This window comes from Crotalus tigris, unplaced genomic scaffold, assembly GCF_016545835.1.
Source record: "Crotalus tigris isolate CLP2741 ecotype Arizona unplaced genomic scaffold, ASM1654583v1 scf7180000019692.1526454, whole genome shotgun sequence".
Classification (NCBI taxonomy): domain Eukaryota; kingdom Metazoa; phylum Chordata; class Lepidosauria; order Squamata; family Viperidae; genus Crotalus; species Crotalus tigris.
The window spans coordinates 1,015,091-1,038,184 of record NW_024097664.1 but is presented as its reverse complement, the minus strand read 5'-3'; the positions used below and the strand labels follow the sequence as shown (position 1 = coordinate 1,038,184).

Sequence of the window (23,094 nt, the reverse complement as noted above, 5' to 3'; positions counted from 1 at the left end):
CACAGCCACCTGTATAGCAGTAATAAGTCACCACAGTCCTAAGTGTGAATCCAGCTTAAACCAAATGTTATTTTTGCCAGAAACTGGCAAAAAAAATCACAAATCAGCCGTGACTGGGATGCTGCAACTGGTTGTAAATGAGAGCAAGTTGCCAAATGCTCAAATTGCGGCGATGTGGCTGCAGGCAGAGTGAAGGTCATTAGTTCAAGCTTAGGTTATAACTTTGTTCGGAGGCCCTCATTAGTTTGAACCATCTAATGCTCTAGAACAGAGGCCCCCAACCTATGGGCCACAGGCCCACTATCAGGCGGTGGCCTCTTGGCCACTGGGCAGTGTGAGTGGCTGGCCAGTGCATGTGCGCATGTATGCACGCTTACTCTGTTGTGCTGCGCTAACCGAGCTGCAAGCTGCTTAAGCCTCACACCGGCGCTAGCAGCCCCATTTGTGGAGCGTGTGTGCTCATAGCCCCATTCGCGTGCATGCGCATGCAGCCACATTTTTGTGTGCGTGCACGCATAAAGGTGCCTGTCCTTTCCCCCCCTGCTCTAGAACCGCTTACGAGGCATCGGTTGGTCCAGCTCATGGTGCACTTCACGTTTTTCCCCCTCACCTGGTGAAAACCTGTTCAGCGGGGAGACGGACCCTTCTCTTGTGCTCGGCTGGCCGACAAAATCCTCCTTTTTCCAATGGCATTTCTGTTGAGATGAAAGGATACCGGTCCAATTGCAGAGGGAGGAGAGGACTGCTTGAAAATAGCCTGAAGTATCAGCTAAATGAATAGCCAGTTATCTTCCTCTTCTCTTGAGCGATTCTTTGCCAACCTCCTGGTCCTCCACCACAGGACTGCTGGTTCGAGCAAAGGAAAGCAAAGGAAAGCAAAGGGCACATTTACTACAGCTGCAATTGGCTATGAATTTGCTCTGCAGGGGTTTGCTTGGCAAGGAATCTACCAGAGATTTCTTTCACGGAGTTGCCACGTTGCAGGCTGGAAGAATGCTCTGGGACACGGCCCTCTGCCACCATCCAGCGCTACAAGCAACAGGACGCATTATACGTACACGTTCTGAATCTTGTAATTTAATGCTTGATTCCCATAAAGAGGGAAAGACAAAACGTGTGCTGCATGTTGAAAATACTGGAATTCCATCGATGAGGCTTTAAGCCAAGCTCTAGGTAGGGTAGATCAGTAGCGCAGAGATTCAAGAAGCAGTCGACACCCTAGAAACACATTTTTAAGTTCTGCATCATCCTTTTATTTTAAGGAATTCTGAACCCAAGCACAATCCAGGAAAATGATGACTAAACCTGAGAAGGGGAAAGGATAACTACTTATCAACCATTGGCAGCAGCTAAAATTGGCCTTTGCTATTGCAAATACTGGTTTTTGCCACCATTCAAGGCCCTATATTGAGTGGAATGGGTTTCCACTTTCTCTTAGTTAATGGATTTTTTAAAAAGAATGTAGCTGGTAGGAGGTGGCTTGTCTTCCCTGAAGGTAAGAAACACACCCTATCACCTCCTTAGGCTGGTGCTTCCTGAGTCTTCCCTTGCCCCTCTGGCATTCCAGGGACCTTTCCAGAATTCGTAGGGAAAACGTTGGTTTTGGGGGACCAAACTAGGCTCGACGCGTAATTCACTTCCTAGCTAAAGGCTCAGAACGTGTTCCTTTGTTCCCCAAGATGATCCTCAGAAATATCTTCCCAAGCAAAGAAATGTTTGTGGCTGGTGTAACACACAAAAATGCCAACACCCTGCGGGTTTATTCCAGGATCCTCCTCAAGCAACGGGACACCGGAAGAACAGCTTCTTGAGCGGGAGGAAGCTACCCGCTGGATAACATCTTGATCCAATCCATTGGCTGCCTGGCCACTTCCAGCCTCAAAAGAGCCCTTCGCTTTTGTGGCCCTGCTGGCTGGAGCCCTTCCAGCATGGTTTCACAGAACGAGCTGAAGGAGGCCTCGTCCGCCTGTCCTTCCGCTTGCCTCGGAGGTCTTGCGTGTCTTTGGTCAGGAAACGGAACAGATCGTGCTGGATTTCTGGTTTTTTAGAGCTTGTTTTTTCTGAAGTTGCCTTGTGATCCGTCTCTTTATGCCAATCAAATAAAGTTCTCGATCAAATAGGCCTGCAGCCAGCGGGATGCTGTAGGTGAATGGGACAAAGCACAAACCGGCTTGTGAAAACGTACATACATACATACATACCGTATATGCCAGCATATAAGGCGACTTCCGCAAGCGTTAAAATCGGCGCCAAAGACGGGGGTCGTCTTATACACCGAGTCATCTCATACGCCGGAAATACTGGTAGTTTCCGGCGTATAAGACAACGTTCTAGGAATGTGGCTCAGTGACAAAGATAGGGGTTGTCTTATACGCCGGGTCGCCTTGTACGCCAGCATATATGGTACATATGTAGGTCTTTGGTTATTCGGGTTTTCTCCCGCAGAAACCGATAACCAAAGACCTACATACAAACGAATAACCAAAGACCTACAAACAAACACCCGCGAAAACCTCAGAAAACATATATATACAAGGAGGTTTTTCAGACAGACCTGTCTGATTGATTACACCTTGGCATTTTGACTGCTATACTGCAGTTTTACTTTTTACAATTTCTTTTGCCTTGTAGCCCCCGACTAGGGGCGATAAGCAGGCTCAAGTTGCAACTGCGAAACATTTACAAATCCAAATTTCTTTTACTGACAAAGAGTTAAAGAATTAAATTGGGAGACTAAGATGGCCATTTTGAGCTCCTCTGCTCTCTTCAGTTAGTCACACCCTTTATGACTCGAATCCCATAAAGGGTGTGGCTAACTGAAGAGAGCAAATGAGGTCGAAATGGCCATCTTAGTCTCCCAATTTAATTCTTTAACTCTTTGTCAGTAATGAAATTTGGAAATATGTTTGTGTGTGTGTGTGTGCTGTATTGTACTTTCTGTGGGACATCCTGGTTTTCCCTCATTTCACCTTTGCACGGCCTGGAAACACTAGCAGTAATTAGGTTAGATTTTTCCCTCTTAGTTGGGTCACTAACCTTTCCATACAACGTGAGCCACTGTGCACAGATGCCAAAATAAAAATATGCCTTAAAAAAAAATGATCACAAGATCGTATAAGATCTCGGCTATTCCATGAGATTTTGAATAGTTAAGAATAGCTGCAAATACAGAGCAGTGTATTCTTTCAGTAGCAGAACCACCCATCTGCCTGATGGATTTTATATCCCTGACTGTCTCTGAGCCCCAGTTTCAGCTGTTAGGATTAAAGGCAGTTCAGCAGGACAGTCCAGGTATAGGGTGCCCGATGCCTCTCTGCCTTCTCACGGCTAGGGTGGTCTAGTTCTGACAGACTTTTTTATCCCAATGCAGAGCCAAAGCCTCAGTCCTTCTCGGCTCTGAGGGAGAAAAGCTGCTCTCTGCCTTCATCACCCGGCCTCTAAGTCACAACTCGGAGCGAGGTGTTGCAATGCAAGTGTGTCTGCAGGAACCTGGGGGAGGCCTCTGAACGAAGCCTTTTCAAAGGCACCACCCGCTGAGGCTCTGGATGGCAGTCGTACTCACTTGTCCCGTCCAGGTCTCACTTTGACACGGAACAACCCGTACACAGGGCGGTGATCGGACGTTCTGATCCCAAAGCAGGCCGAGTACTTCACAGCATGGATTTCATGCTGGTGGCGGCTTCGGTAGATGACCCGGTCCTGAAAAGAGAGAGAAAGATGAGCAGGGCAGCCCTGATAAGCCTAAGCAGAGCGGCTCCCTTGCTCCTGCCTTAGATCTCTGGCCCAGACAGCGCCTTCCAGCAGCTGCGACAGGCAGTAGTGGGATTCAGCCGGTTCGCATCGGTTCGGCAGAACCGATACCTAACTTTGTTGAGTTCGGTGAACCGGTTATGATAAATCTGTGTGGCACGTCGGGCTGGTGATGACACTGCGAGGCGTATGGCGCCGGTGATGACAATATGACAAATATGCAAAGTGCGTCACGCCGGCGATGACGAACAGAACCACTTGTTGAAAGATTTGAATCCCACCACTGCCTACAAAGCCTTGGGCGCTGCAGAAGCTGGAGCCGCCGTGGACCTGCCCTTCTTGTTTTGAAGCTGGGTGAGCGTCACTTGTCACATTTCTTTCCTGTCCCTGGTAACTTGAGTATTACGCAAGCTCCAGGCAGGCGAGGAGATGGAACTGGGACTTTCCAGGAAGCCTCCTTTTCTAGAAGGAAGCAGGGTACCCGGGGAGGGAGCCAGGCACAAAAGAGGAGCACAATGCTTAAGGAGCCCTTGTGAGGCTTGAAGGGACAAAATAGGAGAAGGCCTCTAGTGGCTTCATGAATGTGTCCAGGTGCTTCTCTGGGCACAATACAGAAGGCAGAACTAGAGTCGCCCTATCGGGGAGATGGGTGGCATAAACGTTTAGTGAATAAATTAAACTCAGTTTCCCTCTTTCTCGCCCGATGCTTTTAACCACTAGCCCAGGGGTAGGCAACCTCGGCTCTTGTGGACTTCAACTCCCAGAATTCCTGAGCCAGCATGGGGGAACTATGGCCCCCTCATGACTTGCGGACTTCAATTCCCAGAATTCCTGAGCCAGCATGGGGGAACTATGGCCCCTTCATGACTCGTGGACTTCAACTCCCAGAATTCCTCAGCCAGCATGAAGGAAACTTTGGCCCCCTCATGACTCACAGACTTCAACTCCCAGAATTCCTGAGCCAGCGTGGCTCAGCTTGGAAACCTCTCCATTTCCCCTCAGCATGGCTGGCTCAGGAATTCTGGGAGTTGAAGTCCACCAGTCATAAAAGAGCCGAGGTTGCCTACCCCTGCGCTAGACCAAATCAGCTCTTACCTAAGGAAAAAGGAGCCCAACTCATCCTTGGACCATTTACCTGACTTTTTTTTTTGCCAGGTAGATTTATATTGCCTTTATCCAAAGCCTCTAGGCCAGTGCAGGACAAGCTTTGTGGCCAAAGTGGGCTGTATATGTAGTGGGAACTGGGCACAGAATGGTTGGCTTTTGGATGCCCTTTCCTGCTTGGAGAGGGGGGGAGAATGCCTGTTTTCTTGCCGCCTCCACCCCCCCCAAACCCTTACCGTGTAGGAAGGCGTCCTCTGCTTGGAGGTTGTGTCGTAGGTGTCTTGTCCAACATCAAACTTATAGGAAGGGCGGAAAAAGATGGGGGCCTCTTGGAACCCCTTAAATATAGAACCTGTGCAAAGAGCAGATCAGGCAAGTCAAAGGACTGGGCCCGAAACCCCAGCCTTAAGGGCGCCCCTAGATACAGAGCCTCCCTGCCGTCACGGGCCAGGCTGCAGTGAGCGGTAAGCTAAGGAAACTGACTGGGTTCTTAAGCCACTGTAAGGACCCACCCCACTTTGCATCTTAAGAACTCTTGGAATAATTCTTCCAACAGGCATCCTTTATTAAGAGAAAATGGTTGCAGGCGTTCTAGACAGGACTTGGGGTCCAAGCTCTCCCATTCAAGGTTTTACGGGGTTCCCCAGTAGCCTCACCCAATCACCCCCTTCTTCTAGCGACAATCTGGCATTACACTCCCACCCCCTTGTCCTTACTGCCGGCTGGAGGGAGACTTCAGAGAGGAGTACATGAAAGGCAATAGCCCCATTGTTATGGTTAGTCCTTTTCGTGATACACACATCCAGTTCCTTTGAAGTATACCGAAGGGAGTGAGGGCCATAAGTTCACCCCCTTCCCTTCATTGTATGACAGAATCCAGAGAAGGCAGAAATGGGGTTTTCTATAGTTGATAACTAGAGATGAAATATAATTGGATTCTGACAGCCACGGTCACGCGAGAAAGGCTTTGGCGACACTGATCTGAGTCAAAGCCCCCCAGGCAGACTGAGAGCGAGTCAACGTGGTGCTGGGCTCAAAGGCCACTTCCCACCCCACTGGACCCCTCCTCTGCCAGGTCACCAGCCTCCCCCGTCAGGCGAAGGCGAAATCAAGTGTGGGCGTCATCCACTGGGTGCGGCTCAACCTGGAAGCGAGCAAGAGGCGTAAAGGCCCGGTTAAGTCCCTTTCTCCGCCTTCTCAACGCACCGCCAGGGACCAGAACCATTTGTCGTTAAATGGTGCAGTCGTTCTGTGAGGCATCATACCACTCCACCCAATTTTATGACTTTTCCTACGGTATTTAAGCAGAGCACCACGGACATCAAGTGACGGAATACTGCTTGGAATACTGCATCCAATTTTGGTAATTACAATTAAAATAAAAGATGCTGAGACTTTAGAAAGAGTGCAGAGAAGAGCAACAAAGATGTTAAAGGGTCTGCAGGCTATATCGTATGAGGGACGGTTCTGGGAAATGGGTACATCTAGTCCACAGGGATCAAAGCAAGCGAGGCTGGGCCCTGCCCAAACACAGGAAAAAAGGAAGGTGGTCCTCACCCCTCTGCATTTCCTCCAGCAGCTGGTCGTGCTGCAGCAGCCCTGGCACGTCCAGTTCCTGGCCAGGGCTGAGGAGCTGCTCTACCACCTCCCGATCCTCGTTCAGGCGGAAGTTGAAGTCTCCGAACCAGAAGACGTTGTCGAAGCGGGTGGTGACGTCTGCTGCAGGGCCAAGCGAAGGAGGGGGAGAGAGTGGAGAAGAGGCTATGCAGGAAGTCCAAAGTCTTCCCTGACGCTTGCGCAGAATTACCAGATACCCGGGTTGGACCGAGGGCGAAATTCACTCCGTTCAAAGCTTGCCAACAAAGTAACTGGAACTCAAACCGCTTCAAGTTTGAACTCTGAATTTCTTGACTTAGGATCACATTTGAGCCCAATATTTCCGTTGCGAAACCAGACAGTTTTTTGTGGATTTTGCCCCATTTTCGCCACAGTTGTTACATGAATCCCTGGCAGCTGTTAAGTTAGTAACAGGGTTATGATGGGGATCTGTCTTCCCCGTTGGCCTTGCTTGTCAGAAGGGCACAAAAGGGGATCCCCGTCACACCCCCGGGACCGTGCGACCGTCATAAAGACATCCCAGTTGCTACGCATCAGAATTTTGATCACCTGGCCCTGGGGAGGCTGCAACGGTCGTAAGTCGCCTTTTTCAGTGCTGCTGTTAACTTCAAACAGTCCCTACACCAGTGGTTCTCAACCTTTTTAATGCCGTGATCCCCAACCGGTCGTAAGTCGAGGACTACTCAACTGGTGCAGCACCGTTTGCAGAATGGGACTTTTGGCGGGCTCAGCAGGGCAGAGACAGCCTGGACCATTCCTATTGGCTTTGGAAAGCCAATAGAATTAGACTCTATTCAAGAGAGTCTATTCCATTGGCTTTCAAAAGCCAATAGAATAAAAGGGAGTAGCACAGCTAAGGAAAAGGGGGGAAAAAATGGCAGACTGCGTTGTTTGGCGACCCCCGTGAAATGGTCGTTCGACCCCAAATGGGGTCCCGACCCACAGGTGGAGAACCACTGCCCTAAACAAACGGCTGAGAGTAGAGGACTACCTGCATCTAAATTCTGAATTCCTGTGTGACTTCATCACATTTTTTTTTTGAAACATGGCGACTGTAATCTGCCTGCCCTAGTGCTCATCTCAGCAACTTTTGAAATGCCTGGATTTCCGTTCTCAGAATTCTTAGCAAGAGCCTTGCTGGTTGGGGAATCCTGGGGTTAAAGCCCACACATTTCAAAATCGCCCAAATGGGGAAACACTGGCTGTTCCCTGGATTTTATCGCTGGGACCCACATTTGGGCCGAGGCCAAATCAGTCACTTTCCAGAATACAGCTTTCTTTTGGGTGCATCATGATGGCGGTGTTTATTTGAAAGAGAAAGGTCCACCTGCATATGAAAAATGGAGGGCGAAGGAAGCATTTTCAAGTGCCAAGTTACTCACAGGGACTGGATCGATATGGGTTGGTGTCTGGAATATTTCTGGGCAGCGAAAGAGCCTGGATGGTTTTGCTGTAATCCAGAATCCTCTCGTTGACTTTGCCATCTCCAGCTGAAAGAAAAGGAGGCAGGTTCTAGTGGGAAAAAAAGGACCCAACACAGCAGTTTCCACTGGAAACGACTTCAGGAGACTTCTCTCTCTGAAGGAGAGGAGAACAAGGCTCCCAGTGCTAACTTCAATCCTCAGAAGGGCCAAAGCTCTGCAAATGGAACAAGGAGGGCCTGCTGCTCACAGCTGGACTAAGACAAGAATCGGGATCAGAGTCCCACTAAAAATTAGGCAAGATTATTTTAGACCAGTGGTTCTCAACCTGTGGGTCGGGACCCCATTTGGGGTCGAACGACCATTTCACGGGGGTTGCTAAACAACACAGCCCGCCATTTTTCCCCCCCTTTTCCTTAGCTGTGCTACTCCCTTTTATTCTATTGGCTTTTGAAAGCCAATAGAATAGACTCTTGAATAGAGTCTAATTCTATTGGCTTTCAAAAGCCAATAGGAATTGTCCAGGCTGTCTCTGCCCTGATGAGCCCGTCAAAAGTCCCATTCTGCAAACGGTACTGCACCAGTTGAGTAGTCCTCGACTTACGACCGGTTGAGTAGTCCTCGACTTACGACCAGTTGGGGGTCATGGCATTAAAAAGGTTGAGAACCACTGTTTTAGAACCATCTCCAATACAAGGCCGGAATTCTGAAGATCAGGGACAAGAATGAGGGCCACTGAGTCCAGTTGAGGGTCAATGGCTAGCCCAGCTGTCGGGCCAAGATCCAGAGATTTCAAGTGACACTTTTCCCCACCTTCTACTGGGAAAGACCAGAACTCCTGGCTGGAGAAAGTGGAGAAGGGAAGGAGGGGAGCTGGAATTCTAAGGGTGCTAAATGTTGCAGCCATACAGATCGTGGAGCTCAGGCTGGAGAGTGGACGAGCCTGGCAGCTTTCCTCTGCCCACTCACATTCTCCAAAACAGGACTAGTGTCAGAATCCAATTATATTTCATCTCTAGTTATCAATTATAGAAATCCCCATTTCTGCCTTCTATGGATTCTGTCATACGATGAAGGGAAGGGGGTGAACAAAGGGGCTTTATGGCCCTCACTTCCTTCGGTACACTTCAAAGGAACTGGATGTGTGTATCGCCAAAAGGACTAACCATAACAATGGGGCTATTACCTTTCATGTCGTTCTCTCTGAAGTCTCCATCCAGCCCACAGTAAGGAAAAGGGGGTGGGAGCGTAATGCCTGAGTGTCACTGGAATAAGGGGGTGATTGGGTGGGGCTACTGGGGAGCCCCTTAAAACCTTGAATGGGAGAGCTTGTACCCCAAGTCCTGTCTAGAACGCCTGCAACCATTTTCTCTTAATAAAGGATGCCTGTTGGAAGAACTATTCCAAGAGTTCTGTCTTCTTAAGATGCAAAGTGGGGTGGGTCCTTACAGAGAGTTAAAATCTTAACTCTCAAAGGAAACAACCTCATCAATGTCAATTTCATTTATTATTTTTTTCTTCTGTTCAATCATCTCCGATTCTTAGAGACTACTGGACAAGTCCCTGCATTTCTTTGGCAAGGGTTCCCCCCCTCCCCCCAGGAAGCCATATTCTCCTTTCTAGTCTTGAGAGAAAATGACTGGCCTGCTGCCAGCCAGCTAGCTTTGTGCCAAGACAGGACTAGAACTCACCATCTCCCGGGTTCTATCCTGGTGCCTTAACCACAACACCTATCTGGGTCTCTTGTTCAATTACAAAAAGACAAAAATGTCTCCTGTATCAACCCTCTGGGTGTGCCTTTTATTCTATATGCACTGTCTTGGAAGAGAGGGAGAAAGAGATTATAGGTGCATCACCTGAGAAGTCGTGTTCATTTATGTGAGAAGGAAAACTTGCATGGATTCAACCTGGTGGGGTAGAAAGCTCCAATTGTCATGCTGGAGAATTTCCTGAGACCCTTCACAGGTCAGGAGATGCTATATCAGTGGTGGTGAACCTAGGGCACGCGTGCCAGAGGCGACACTCGGAGCCCTCTCTGTGGGCACGCACGCCACTGCTGCCAGTGGCTTGCGCAGGTCCATTAGGCCACTGCCACCGCCCAGAGTGGCAGCCCCACTAGGCACAAAGGAGGCCAAGCGGCCAGCTAGCATGATCAAGTAGAGGTGGTAGAGCGTGCCCACACCCAGCAAGTCAAAGGCCACCCTGAGCAGGGAAAACTGGATCCCCATCGGCGCCATGGCCCCCCAGTCCCAGCTAGGATTGCGTTCCTCCCCCCATCTATGCTGAGCCTACTGCCCACTGCCCCACCCAACAGAGACCCCCTGGATCTCCCCCAACCCTGCCCGGCCCCCACAGGCGTCCCCTCCATGAGCAACATCGAGGTGGCCATGCCCACCCCAGCCATGCCCACTCAGTTTGCCGTGACAACTGCAGCCATGCCCCCCAGTGGGCTACGCTCCATGCCCCCCAAGGGCACCACAATGCTGAGTCGGCCCTGGCACTTTGTGATAAATAAGTGGGTTTTGGATTGCGGTTTGGGCACTCGGTCTCTAAAAGGTTCGCCATCACTGTGCTGTATGATTGCAGACTCCAAAAAGGCAGGAGAGGATGCCTAGATTTAAGTCTTGGGACTAAGGAATAGAGGGGGAGGAATGTCTGTGCTGTCCATTTCTTTGTAGACACAGCTCCCTCGCTTTCTGCAACAACTCTACATATCTACCTTATGTGCATTCAATTGAGAACAGAGCATAAAGCAGGTAGTTCAACTGGTGCACCAGTTTACAGAGCTTTGGAAAAAAAAAACTACTTTGGCTCCAAGCGAAACTTGGGGAGGTACTCACAGGTAAAGTGGGAAGTGATGAAAAGGAAGGACGTGCCAAAGAAAGTGAAGCAAATTCCTAGGGCACCCTTGGTTTTGAACTGGGAGACAATACGTGTTGTCACCGTGGCACATTCCACCTCTGTAGGAAGAGAGAAGCGGCACGGCCTGTCAAAGAGTGCTCAGATCAGACAGGGACACAACAAAAGAGGTGTAGGTTCACCTTCATAGGTATTAAGGGGTGAAAATGCTGCAGTTCAATGATGGGGTTCAGATTCATCTTCTAAGCACACAGTTCTTGTTAGGTTCAGCTTTCTCCCCACCAAACAACAACAGGCTGTCTGGGTGATTCAGCAATAATCCCGCGGCATTAGTGACTCTAAAAGGCCACTCAAAATTTATCCCTGCCCAAGCGTACCTGAGCAAAACCAGATGAGATCCCTTCGCAGAAAGAAGGACAGGTAAAGGACTCCGTGAGCAGCTGCGTAAGACATGACGTACTGAGGGCCCAGCGTGGCCTGCAGGCGAATCTCCCACTCTCGCCTGCAGAAAGGAAGCAAAGCCCATTGGCCACTCGGTACTGGAGCGACTCTGGGGTCAGCAGGCCCAATCCAGGCTCAGAAAGGAGCTCTGGCCAATCGGGTGCATTAAGAGGACGCAGGATCTCCCAGGAGCGCTCTTCATCCCCACTTGTTCCATGTGCCGGGGGCCCTCCCTTTAGCTCCCAATTCCTTGCAGCCACTACCCACATTCACTCTTCTCCTGGATGCCAGAGTGTAGACCAGTGGTTCTCAACCTTTTTAATGCCGTGGCCCCCAACCGGTCGTAAGTCGAGGACTACTCAACGGGTCGTAAGTCGAGGACTACTCAACTGGTGCAGCACCGTTTGCAGAATGGGGCTTTTGGCGGGCTCAGCAGGGCAGAGACAGCCTGGACAATTCCTATTGGCTTTGGAAAGCCAATAGAATTAGACTCTATTCAAGAGAGTCTATTCTATTGGCTTTCAAAAGCCAACAGAATAAAAGGGAGTAGCACAGCTAAGGAAAAGGGGGGGGGGAAATGGCGGATTGCGTTGTTTGGCGACCCCCGTGAAATGGTCGTTCGACCCCAAATGGGGTCCCAACCCACAGGTGGAGAACCACTGGTGTAGACAAATGAAGAGGCAAGGAGAAGACGGGGCTAAGATTGCCAAGGGATCTCCTGGGCTAAGATCTCCCAAAGGTGGCCTGCACCTACAAGATGCCTCACCTCGCTTTAACAGAAAGTTCTGCCTCATTGCCTAAGAGGGAGAGAGAACTTGTGACAGCCTTCACCCGTGCAATATAATGATCCTACTTGTAGTGTGGTAATTCTCGGGAGGAAGGACAAAAGATGGATGGATGGATGGATGGATGGGAGGGAGGGAAGAACCCTTAGCTGTAAAGTTCCTTCTGTTTCCATACCTGTCTGGACAGCCTTCTTGGATCCCTATCACATACATGTCCTGGGCGTAATCAGGCTCGGAGGGCAACAGGAAGTCGTCCAGCATCTCGGGGAGCTCCTGCAAAAAAAAAAAAGAAAAGAAAAAAAGACCTTTCCAACTGTAGATGAGCTCTGCAGGCTCATTTGAGGGCTCTTAGCTGCCAACTGAAGAACAAGAAATGATGCAGGATATCAATTCCATTTTTCTGCCGGCAGGATGCAAACACTTTTCTGTTCCCCTGGGTTGGAACCCAGAAAATGAACAAGTGTGCCATTTTCTGACCTGTTCAGAAAATTATTTAATCCACATTATTTTGGAAGATTAAGGTGACTCTGCTTCTCCTGCTATCCCACACACTACTTGTGAAATGCTGCACAAACAAATACTTGTTTCAGGTACACAAGCATTCCAACAACTTCAAGTTCCATCTATAAAGTGTCAAAAACAAACAAAAAAACCCACACAAACAGAGGCTCCTGTTTTCTTTAGTTTTCTCATCCACAGCTCACTTTCACTAAGCTGGGTTGACCTAGCTCAGGGGTAGGCAACCTTGGCTCTTTTATGACTCGTGGACTTCAACTCCCAGAATTCCTGAGCCAGCAGGGCTCAGCTTGGAAACCTCTCCCTTTCCCCTCAGCATGGCTGGCTCAGGAACTCTGGGAGTTGAAGTCCACGAGTCATAAAAGAGCCAAGGTTGCCTACCCCTGACCTAGCTGCTTCTTTCCACTGTTTTATTACATTTCCCAGAAAATTTGTTTGTGAAAGAAAAGCTGAAAGGGATTTAAAAAAAACAACACTCCGTATCTGGAATGGACGAGCTGCAAGTGGATTTATGGATCCTAGACTGCTGGTTTGTCCCGACAGGTTGCACATACCCTTACTGAACCTACTTCCAAAGGGTCTGCATGAAAATATGAACCTTGCATGCAAAATTAGAACCATGTAATGACGCCATCCAGAAATATCTGCAGGGTTCCTAGAGTAAAAGGGCAAGTGCGCCGTAACGCTTTTCCGGGGAGAAACGTTTTGTGTGAGCCTGACCTGCAATTTTGTAGGCCAAGCTGAGCGGAGCATATGGCTCGCCCTTCACCCTTCCTACATCCCAGGTCTGCAGGCAAGATGCTTTCAAAGCAGCTTCGAAGCCTCCGGCCTCGTGCGGTGCTGAAGCGTGCCTTTCCTTGGCTGCCTGGACTTTCCAAACGGAAACCCTGGTGATTAGAGAAGGACGTTGAACCCTCACTTCCTCACCTTTTGGCCCTGCATGTTCCAGGTGGCTACAAAGATGCCAACGCTGCGATCGGGAAAATACCGGTTCAGCTCTTCTGCTCCCAGGAGGGCACCACTAGCAAGAAGGCTGCCTTCCAAGTAGCTTCTGTAGAAAAGGATAGTCTGTTTTGTTGCATTAAAGTACTCTACGGTGCAGGTTGATAGGGTTGGCTTACCTGGGGGAAGTCAGCTAGCACTGAAATCGGGACTTAGAGGTCAAATGCGTAAGAGACGAGGAGGTGAGCCCACCCTTTCTTAGCACAGTGCTCCAAAGTCCCAGGACAGTTCTCTCCTGAAAAGAGCTCAGCTGGCATTGGAGTGATGGGGGTGGGGGGGGAGGGAGTCACAGAGAGAGGTCTTCTTCAGTTCAGGGAGACATAACAATTAGAATACTGGGGAGGAGAAGCTCAAAACATGAGGCTCAAGTCATGGAGCTTGCTAGGTGACTGGGGGGGGGGGCAATCATTATCTCCCCATTTGACCAGGTTGCTGCAAAATGAACATGGAAGGGTACTCCAGAACTTGTCCTTGCGAGGAACAGAATAGAATATTCCAGTGCAGTGGTTCTCAACCTTTTTAATGCTTACGACCCCCAACCGGTCGTAAGTCAAGGACTACTCAACCGGTCGTAAGTCGAGGACTACTCAGCTGGTGCAGCACCGTTTGCAGAATGGGACTTTGGGCGGGCTCAGCAGGGCAGAGACAGCCTGGACAATTCCTATTGGCTTTTGAAAGCCAATAGAATTAGGTTCTATTCAAGAGAGTCTATTCTACTGGCTTTCAAAAGCCAATAGAATAAAAGGGAGTAGCACAGCTAAGGAAAAGGGGGGAAAAATGGAGGATTGCATTGTTTGGCGACCCCCGTGAAATGGTCATTCGACCCCAAATGCAGTCCCGACCCACAGGTTGAGAACCACTGGAATATTCTTTGTTGGCTAAGTGTAATTGGACACAAGAGGAATTTGTCTCCGGTACTCTTAGTGTACATACAAATAACAAGTGATATAATCATAAGATACCAACAGGAGAAGGTAAAAGGAAAAGTGAGAAAGATAATAATAATATAATCCCATTACAAGGAGAGTAAAAATCCTCTGGCATAAGACAGTGCTGTGGGAATTAGCTGTTTAGCAGAGTGATGGCATGGGGGGGGGGGGGAACTGTCTTTGTAGCTAGTTGTTTTGGCACGCCATGCCCGGTAGCAGCATCCTGAGGGGAAGATACTGGGATTTAACGAAAAGCAAAAAAAAGGCAACCGAGCTTGTGCTCTTGGCTGCTCTTAAAAACACCCAAGTGTGAAGTTGTGTTGGCTTCAGAGATCATGAACAGCCTTCTGACTTGGGAACAAATCTAGAAAAGAATTGTGCTAGAAGAACAACATACTGCCCCACGCAGGGAGCCCTCATGTCTCTCTGTTATTAAACACTCTCACCAGGGATAACTGGGTCTCTTTGCACTTTTTAAAGCCCTCCCAACCACTGCAAAGTAGGCTGGGTGGCTCGCCCAACACTTTCCCCCATTCTCCCTACCCAAAGCCTGGAACGAGCGGGGGAAAAAAACCAAGAAAAAATGCACTGTGATGCAATCAGAATTATTCCGGGATGAACAAGTTCTGACACATGCACACAGCTCATTTCTGCTGGTTTTCTATCTCAACCAGGGATGGCTGGAAGCCCCTGGGAGCCTGCAGGACAAAACAGCCATTGAAATAGCCCTCCTGTTATCCAGAAGCCTCTCTAGGACTTTGCCTCCATTTTAGAGAAGGAAGGGCTGCCGGTCAATCCCACAGTCAGTGATTCCTAGACAGGGAGGCTACAGAACAGACCTCACTGATGTAACAGTCATTTTACAATGGATTTCTCCCTTCTCAGGACTCAAAAGTGTTATTATTCTTGATAAATATGAGCCAGCATCTTCCCCTGGACCACATGATGCAAAACAACAGCAAGGGCTTCCTCGTCACATGCTACCGTATTCTTCTGTTGGCAACTCCAAGGCTGAACCTGAGCTAAAGATCCTTCTTTTTTATGCCAAAGCAGTTGGGCTGGGAAGACAGGGCAGAGCAGTGTGTGATTCAGTAAGCAGCACTATGTGCAGACAGACAACTTCCGAGAGGAAAATAAGCAAAACCTTATCATCTAAACATTATACACTGGAAACGAAAAAGCGACTTCCCAATAATATTGATTGTTATTGGAAGTTGCTGCTGAAGCCCCCCTCCCCTCACTGTTCCCATTCGACATTAAGACTTCCTTCAACAAAGAAAAATTTGTCTTAAAAGAACCGCAAAGGCCACGTCCCTATTGGAACGAGCGATTGTCACCCGTGTGGTCTCCCTGCCCCAAGATACGCACCTGTTTCGCACATCTGTGACGCGGATGGGGGCCAGCAGGCTGAACGTCGACTTTGCGGAGGCAGTCAAGCAGTGTTCGCAGGCCATCCCGCGGCTCTGAAGCTGCGTGTCGCTCCAGCTGCTGCTTGCTCTTGGAAACACCCGCGGGGAGCCGAAGATGTACGCCGCACAATCTGGGTCAATCCTATTACTTGTTCTCAGAGAAGAAAAGGAGCCTTCAAGTTCCAGAGGAGGTGGAGGCCGAGAGGCCAAGACCTTGGCCAGGTTCCTGGGCGAAGCTGAAAGGCTGGGTTTGCTTTGGCTGATGGGGGCACCCTCGGAGCCCGGGTGCAAGTTGTGCCGAGGCTGTCGAGGGTGGTGGTTGCCACTGGAGGCGACGTCCCGCTTGGTGGGGCTGTCTTCCTGGAAAGACCCATCGGAGGACCCCCCCTCAGTTGAGTCAAGCAAATTCTCTTGGTTCATTCTGAAAGGCCTCCGCCGCCGCCGCCAGATCAGCTCATCCAGAGACGACGTCCGCTCCAGCCTCGGTTTACGGGGAGGCTTTGGGGTAAATGACCTGAGCCCAGTTGGGGCTTGGGATCCTTCTAACTGCAGTCTGAAAGGATCATTGGAAAAGGGGAGCTTCATTTCCTGTGGGTCCTTGGAGAGATGGTCCCCGCTGTTGCCTGCCTCTTTCCTGGCGGAGCAGCCGTCCTCCTTGGCCTGCAGGATTTGGGGCCCATCGCTAGAGAGATGCTCCATTGTCTGCTATGAGAATCCATTAGACGCACCAGCTATGAGGAAGACAAAGAGTCGCTATTTCTCCCTCGCCAAGTTTCCATCTGTGAGGAAAAACCTGAAGAGGGGGAAAAAATGATCAGGGAAGGAATCCTAAAAGTGTTACCCAAGTTGGTGTGGCCCTCTGTACTGCCCCTAGCAATGTTAATTGCTGTTTTAATTGCAAAATGTTGAAACCACCCAATGGATCCGCTCTCGAAAGATGCTCCTAGTATTAGTTGGGGCATTCCCATTTTAAAGATCAGAGGTTTATGAAACAAATCAGAACTGTAGGAAATTATTATTAGGGTAGATTCATCTGAAAGAACACTATTTACCCCATTAGCTTATGATGAAAATGGCAGGTACCCCTTAAATAGTTTATACACAGTCTTTAAAAGTCTGTACTTTATACCCAGCAAAGTATCAGGCGTCAAGGCAGGGATATCAAAGTGGGCAAAATACATTTATGGTTGCAATCATACAACATGGATGTAATGGAGCATCAGGGAACTATAAGAGGACTAGATAAGAGCCGACATGATTTTCATCTTCAAAAGAGGGAAAAAAATGGATCCAGGAAACTACAGACCAATGAGCCTGACATCAATACCTGGGAAAATGCTGGAAAAGATAATCAAGCAACTAACACCTAAAGGCAAGCAAAGTTATAACCCGAAGCCAACATGGGATTGTCAAATCCATCATGCCTGACAAATCTTACTGCATTCTTTGAAAAAGTGACTAAATTAGTGACTGAAATGCTGTGGACATAATTTACATGGACTTCCGTAGGGCAAGTAGCTGGCTCAGGAATTCTGGGAGTTGAAGTCCACGAGTCCTAAAAGAGCCAAGGTTGCCTACCTCTGCAGTCTAGAATGAATGCAGAAAGAGCAACAAAGATGTTTAGGGGATTGGAGGCTACAACAGATAAAGAACAGTTTATTGGGAATTGGGTATGTCTGATCTAGTGACAAGAAGGTCCAGGAGATGGATGGGGGGAGCAGCCCTGGACTCCGCCCCCTTCACCAGCAGGCAATTAAACGGGCAGGAATGAAAAGGGGGGGAGGGGCCAGCCGGGGAGGTTACAAGAGCCCCCCCCTCCTCCCCCCCCGCAGGGAGGGGCAAGAAGGGGTCCTCAGGCCCCCCCCCGGCACCGGAGCCCCCAAGCCCCCACAACCCCCCCCCCTCAGGAGTCAGGAGCCAGTCAATCGTCCTAGGCCAGGGGTCGGCAACCTTGGCTCTTTTATGACTGGTGGACTTCAACTCCCAGAATTCCTGAGCCAGCCTGGCTCAGCTTGTAAACCTGTCCCTTTCCCCTCAGCATGGTTGGCTCAGGAATTCTGGGAGTTGAAGTCCACCAGTCATAAAAGAGCCAAGGTTGCCTACCTCTAGCCTAGGTGGCTTTATGACTCATGGACTTCAACTCCCAGAATTCCTGAGCCAGGCATGGGGGAACTATGGCCCCCTTCATGACTCGTGGACTTCAACTCCCAGAATTCCTGAGCCAGCCGTGCTGAGGGGAAAGGGAGAGGTTTCCCTGCTTAGCCATGCTGGCTCAGGAATTCTGGGAGTTGAAGTCCACCAGTCCTAAAAGAGCCAAGGTTGCCTACCCCTGGCCTAGTCTATCGTTTCTCCACCTCAGCAACTTTAAGACATGTGGACTTCAACTCCCAGAATTCCTAAGCCAGCCATGCTGAGGGGGAGAGGTTTCTAAGCTGAGCCAGGCTGGCTCAGGAATTCTGGGAGTTGAAGTCCGCAAGTCATGAAGGAGCCATAGTGCTCCCATGCTGGCTGAGGAATTCTGGGAGTTGAAGTCCACCAGTCATGAAGGAGCCAAGGTTGCCTACCCCTGGCCTTGGCAGACACGGAAGGGAGCCTGGCCGGCCGGTTCCGAGTTAGTTACCTGATTTTTTTTGGGGGGGGGGGGCGTCCGAATCCTCCGGCGTGGGCGGCCGCGACACGTGTAACATCACCACAAAGCGACGCTGAACTCCGGTCGCTCCGTAGCAAAGGCAACGCCAATGAAAAAACCGCGCGGGAAACAAACCACGAAAGGATAAAAGCTGAGGCAAATAGGACAAAGACTAGAACCACCGACGGCGGAGAGGCCGCGCCCCCTCATCCGCCCGCCCGCCCCGCCGGCCCCCGGAGGCGGGTGGCCTACCTCGCAGGGCCGTTGTGGGCAGCCAACGCCGCGCCGGCCAAGTCTCGCGCACCGGCCGCCGGGTCTCGAGGCCGCGGCCCCGCCCCCTCCAACGGCCGCCGCGCGGGTGCGCGTGCGCGTGCGCTCCCCTGGCCCCGCCCCCGCTCCACGCGTTGCCGCGGAGACCAGCGGGGGGCGGTTCTTCACTTCCCGACGCCTCTTCTAAGGCGGGGGGGGGGAAGGAGGCCCAACCCGGATGGGCGGGGCAGGAGGAAGGAGGCGCTTCAAGGTGCCGCCCACCCGCCTGATTGGCTCCGCCCACCCGCCTCGTCTGAATGAGAATCAGAATAGAGGCGGAAGGGACCTTGGAGGTCTTCTAGTCCAGCCCCTTGGGGACTGGTGGGTGTGTGTGTGTGTGTGTGTGTGTGTGTGTGTGTGTGTGTGTGTGTGTGTGTGTGTGTGTGTGTGTGTCCGTCCGTCCTGCAATGCTGGCTGTGGAATTCTGGGAGTTGAAGTCCACATGTGTGTGTGTGTCCTGCAATGCTGGCTGTGGAATTCTGGGAGTTGAAGTCCACATGCCTTAAAATTGTCCAGGTTGAGAAACACTGTTTTAGTCCTTCCCCACTGTCTTTTGAAGTTGTTGGGAAAAATTGGAAGCAACCTGCTTTGGCCACAAACCCCAAATTCATGTGTGTGTGTTTATAAATATTTTTAGCCATCCAGAACATTAAGATTGGACTTGGAACAGAAAAATAAGAAATAGTTAAAGGGCCCTATAAAAACCACATTTGGTTGGAATCACCTCATGATTTTTCTCACTTCTTGCAGGACAAGCCACGTGTCTAAAAAAAAAATTGTGTTAATAATATCTGTGTATATATGTCTGCGTTCTGTTATTTCCAAGACTTGGAAGAGGGTCAAAACCCTCTCTGATAACAACAAAAAGGCCTTATTTAAAAATAAATGGTTTGCCTGGAGAAAGTATGAAATGAAAGATTTGTATGTGAAATTGTTTATGCAAGCAGGTAGAATGGAAGTGAATGAGTTAATCTGCTGACATGTAAATGTGTGTGTGTGTGTGTGTTAGCCCCTAAACCCCTGCTCCCAGGCTGTGGAAGAAATAGTAAACTGCAGGTTTTTGTTGTTGTTGTGAAATGGAAAGGCAATAGCAAGCGTTTGCATGAGGAGGTGGAAAATATATGTGTGTGAAGGAGAGAAAACTATTTTGTTCCTGGTGAGATTTTTGTAATTTTTTTCTTTCTTTCTCCTGTCTCCTTTTTTCACTGGCAGTGAAAGAGTGAGAGAGGCAGAAAAGGGGAGGGGGGCTGTTCCTTTTAACTATTTTTTTTCTCTGCTTAGAATTCTGGTCTGAGGTAGGGGGGATGGATGTGAAATTTAATGTATCTGAAAATCCAGGCATCTGAATTTTGATCACATGATCATGGGGATGCTGCAAAAGTTTGTAAATGAAAAACAGTCACGTCCCTTTTTTTTTTCAGTGCCGTCGCAACTTTGGTCACTAAATGAAGTGTTGTAAGTTGAGGACTACCTGTATTACAGTACTGGGCATTTCTTCTTCTTCTTCATCACCCTATGGAGGGCTTTGCTCAGGACTGACTACCTGTTGCTTTTATACATCGCGACTCCAACTTTTGTTTCTTGTATTTGCAAGGATGGTAGAGGACAGGAAGACCTGGAGGAACGTTGTCCATGGGGTCACGATGGGTCGGACACGACTTCGCAATTAACATTTGCAAGGAAGCAGGAGAGGAAGAGCACCGATGCTTCTGAATTCTGGGACTGGAGACGAGTCCCCAGGAAACCATGGAAGGCCAAAACAAAGGGACAGATCACTGAACACCTCAACCCAGAGGTCTCTCTTGAGGCAAGGACCGGTTGCTGGAACTGGGTATGTCTAGTTTAACAAAGAGAAGGACGAGGGGGGACAGGATAGCAGTGTTCCAATATCTCAGGGGCTGCCCCAAAGAAGAGGGAGTCAAGCTCTTCTCCAAAGCGCCTGAAGGCCGGACAAGAAGCAACGGATGGAAACTCATCCAGGAGAGAAGCAACCTAGAACTAAGGAGAAACTTCCTGAGAGTCAGAACAATTAACCAGTGGAACAACCTGCCTCCAGAAGCAGTGAATGCTCCAACACTGGAGGTTTTTAAGAGGAGACTGGACAGCCATTTGTCCGAAATGGTATAGGGTTTCCTGCCTGAGCAGGGGGTTGGGCTAGATGACCTCCAAGGTCCCTTCCAACTTTATTATCATTATTTTGAAAACCACATGATGAAAAACCCAGCTCTGGAGAAGCTGGGAAAGGGGGAAGAGGGCAACCAGCTGTGAAGGGGATGGACTCCACTGCAGGGGAGATGGGGACGTGGTCGGAAGACTGAAAGGCCAGGTGGGGGACAGACCCTCTCGGAGGAAGTCTGTGTGGTCACTATGAGCTGATGATGACTTAATGCAGTGTTTCTCAACCTTGACCATTTTAAGGCATGTGGACTTCAACTCCCAGAATTCCACAGCCAGCATTGCTGGCTGTGGAATTCTGGGAGTTGAAGTCCACATGCCTTAAAATGGTCAAGGTTGAGAAACACTGACTTAATGGAACTTAATGTTTTATACAGATCTGTTGTGCTCCCATTCAGCCTCCATCCTCCCAATGAACTACCCCCTCAGAAAGTTTTCTCCAAACCTGAGTGGAGGGTCCGGTGCCAGAAACTTGCAGGCTGTTAGAACGGCTTCTGCGTCGAGTCGGGGACCCCAATAAACCTAGGCCGAGTTAAGTGTGAAAAGTGCTCCAGAGGCGCAAAATATTTTATTTAAGAATGTACAGTGTGTTTCTAATATTTAGGACAGAGAGTGGGTCTCTGGGTGGAGGGACAGCTGGAAGTGAAAAACACTTGGTGGTCACCGACAGAGAGAAACTCAAGAGAGACAGAGGTCGAAAGGGATAAAAACCAGGCGTTCGAGATGACTGGAAAAGAAGCCAGCAGGCTGTTGAGACAAGCTCTGCCTTTTCTACAACTCTTCGCCCACCACAATCCTTGGAAATGTGTTCGAGGTTCTCCAGAACCCAGATTGCAGGATTAAACCACAGAGCTGAGCATCAACATTAAAAAATACCCTCTGTATTGGTCTTTACTGCACCAACTATTAGTTCCTTCTTGTTCAGGCTTCCATGGATGTTAGCACAACCTATGACAGCTCTGAAGATTTCCTGCAACCCCACTTGAGACCGATTTGATGTCTCTGTTAGAGGGGCTTGCTAATTTAATTAGTTAAATAAAAAGGGGGCGACCAGGTATTTATGAGCTCGGCCAGTGGGAAATGGGGAAAGTCTAGAGACGGAAGAACGAAAGCTTCCACACTACATTTAAAAAATAAAATGCCAAGCCCTTTTGAGCTGTTAGGGTGTTATTTTGAGGGGTCTGAGTTTCGGAAAGGAGCCATATTGCACTTCAAGAGGAGTTATCAGAAGGGGAACAACGCGAAACGCTACAACAAAGAGCGTCTGCTTCTGACTCTACAGTTCGTCTGACAAGGAGCCTAAGACGCCAACTACATACACGCTAAAGAAAACCCACTTCCAATTAAATCTTAGATTAGAAGTCACAGTTTTTGTTTCCCCCTATTCAATGTACATTTGTCTGCTTATTTGGATCAGCTACAGTCCCCTCCCCAAACGTTGGGAGAGAGGGAAGGTCGACAGGAAAAGGAAATCCCCACCAATTCTGCCCATGTTCCAGAGGAGTAATAAACCCAAGTGGGGGGGTTTATGTGCATAAAAGCTGTGCCCCAGTCCCTGTAAGGCCACAAACTGTCACGTTAAAAGATGTCACACGGGAGAAGTCTGTCATGGATGGAGCAGCTGGGTGTCAGCAAAAACCAGGGAGGAAAGGGGGAACCCCCCCCAGGCCTTCTGGTTGAGGCAGCCTCAACTGCATTCCGGTGGGTTGATCTCTCCGGTCCCTCTGAGGTTTGATCTCCGCCAGCTTTTACGTAACAAGGAGCATTTGGTAATCAACGTGTCGGCCACAGTCTCCGTGAGGGAGCAACCCAGATTGATTCTCAATTTGAGAAACGGCGCTGGCACCCCATGGCATCTTTGGGGACCCTTGTGCGATGGCCCAAGCCGAGAGACCGAATGGATGCTATTTTAAGGTGGGGTATTTCCTCTGTCCAAATCTGCCAGGTCGTGAGCTAGCTGGAGCTGCGGCAGACTGAAAAGACAAAAGACATTTTTTTTTCCTTCCATCAATTTGGTAACCGCATAGCTTGAAACCAAAAGAGCCCTGCAAACACAACTTCCATGGTTTGAAATTCTCCTCTCAGGTTGTATTTAACGCAAAGCAAAGTCTGTTTCAAATCAAATCCCAATCCTCAAAGCTCACAAGA

The 23,094-nt window shown here is 49.5% G+C and overlaps 3 protein-coding genes across 9 annotated transcripts in view; 1 reads left to right on the top strand and 2 right to left on the bottom strand.

Annotated features, from left to right (window-relative positions):
* Nucleotides 1-23,094, top strand: part of LOC120317510 (zinc finger protein 501-like) — a 661,069-nt gene that overhangs the window by 51,911 nt on the left and 586,064 nt on the right. The window lies entirely within an intron of this gene.
* Nucleotides 1,226-18,854, bottom strand: INPP5E (inositol polyphosphate-5-phosphatase E). Of its 5 annotated transcripts, none has more exons than XM_039364173.1 (11): nt 18,715-18,854; nt 15,793-16,626; nt 13,421-13,544; nt 12,153-12,250; nt 11,129-11,253; nt 10,733-10,852; nt 7,854-7,961; nt 6,412-6,573; nt 5,091-5,206; nt 3,563-3,699; nt 1,226-2,139 (listed from the first exon to the last, which is right to left on the bottom strand). In XM_039364173.1, the coding sequence occupies exons 2-11, from the start codon at nt 16,530-16,532 to the stop codon at nt 2,007-2,009; spliced, it is 1,863 nt and encodes a 620-aa protein (XP_039220107.1). In that variant the 5' UTR covers nt 16,533-16,626; nt 18,715-18,854; the 3' UTR covers nt 1,226-2,006. The 5 variants fall into 5 exon arrangements, with proteins under 5 accessions (XP_039220107.1, XP_039220110.1, XP_039220109.1 ...); XM_039364176.1 differs by having other exon boundaries at nt 6,412-6,570; XM_039364175.1 differs by having other exon boundaries at nt 15,793-16,564; nt 18,715-18,793.
* The window catches only part of SEC16A (SEC16 homolog A, endoplasmic reticulum export factor), a 66,408-nt gene continuing 64,792 nt past the window's right edge, over nt 21,479-23,094 (bottom strand). For all 3 annotated transcript variants that reach the window (XM_039364157.1, XM_039364158.1, XM_039364159.1), the window contains one exon: nt 21,479-22,919. In XM_039364157.1, the coding sequence (XP_039220091.1) occupies nt 22,851-22,919 (69 nt within the window). In that variant the 3' untranslated portion in view covers nt 21,479-22,850. The remainder of the gene's footprint in view (nt 22,920-23,094) is intronic.

Coding starts and splice junctions, on each gene's coding strand:
- INPP5E (XM_039364173.1), bottom strand. CDS start 16,532: ATGGAGCATCTCTCTAGCGATGGGCCCCAAATCCTGCAGGCCAAGGAG. Junction 12,251..13,420: donor GGAACATGCAGGGCCAAAAG/GTGAGGAAGTGA, acceptor TTTTTTTTGCAG/GAGCTCCCCGAGATGCTGGA. Junction 6,574..7,853: donor CCCATATCGATCCAGTCCCT/GTGAGTAACTTG, acceptor TTGGCCCTGCAG/CAGACGTCACCACCCGCTTC.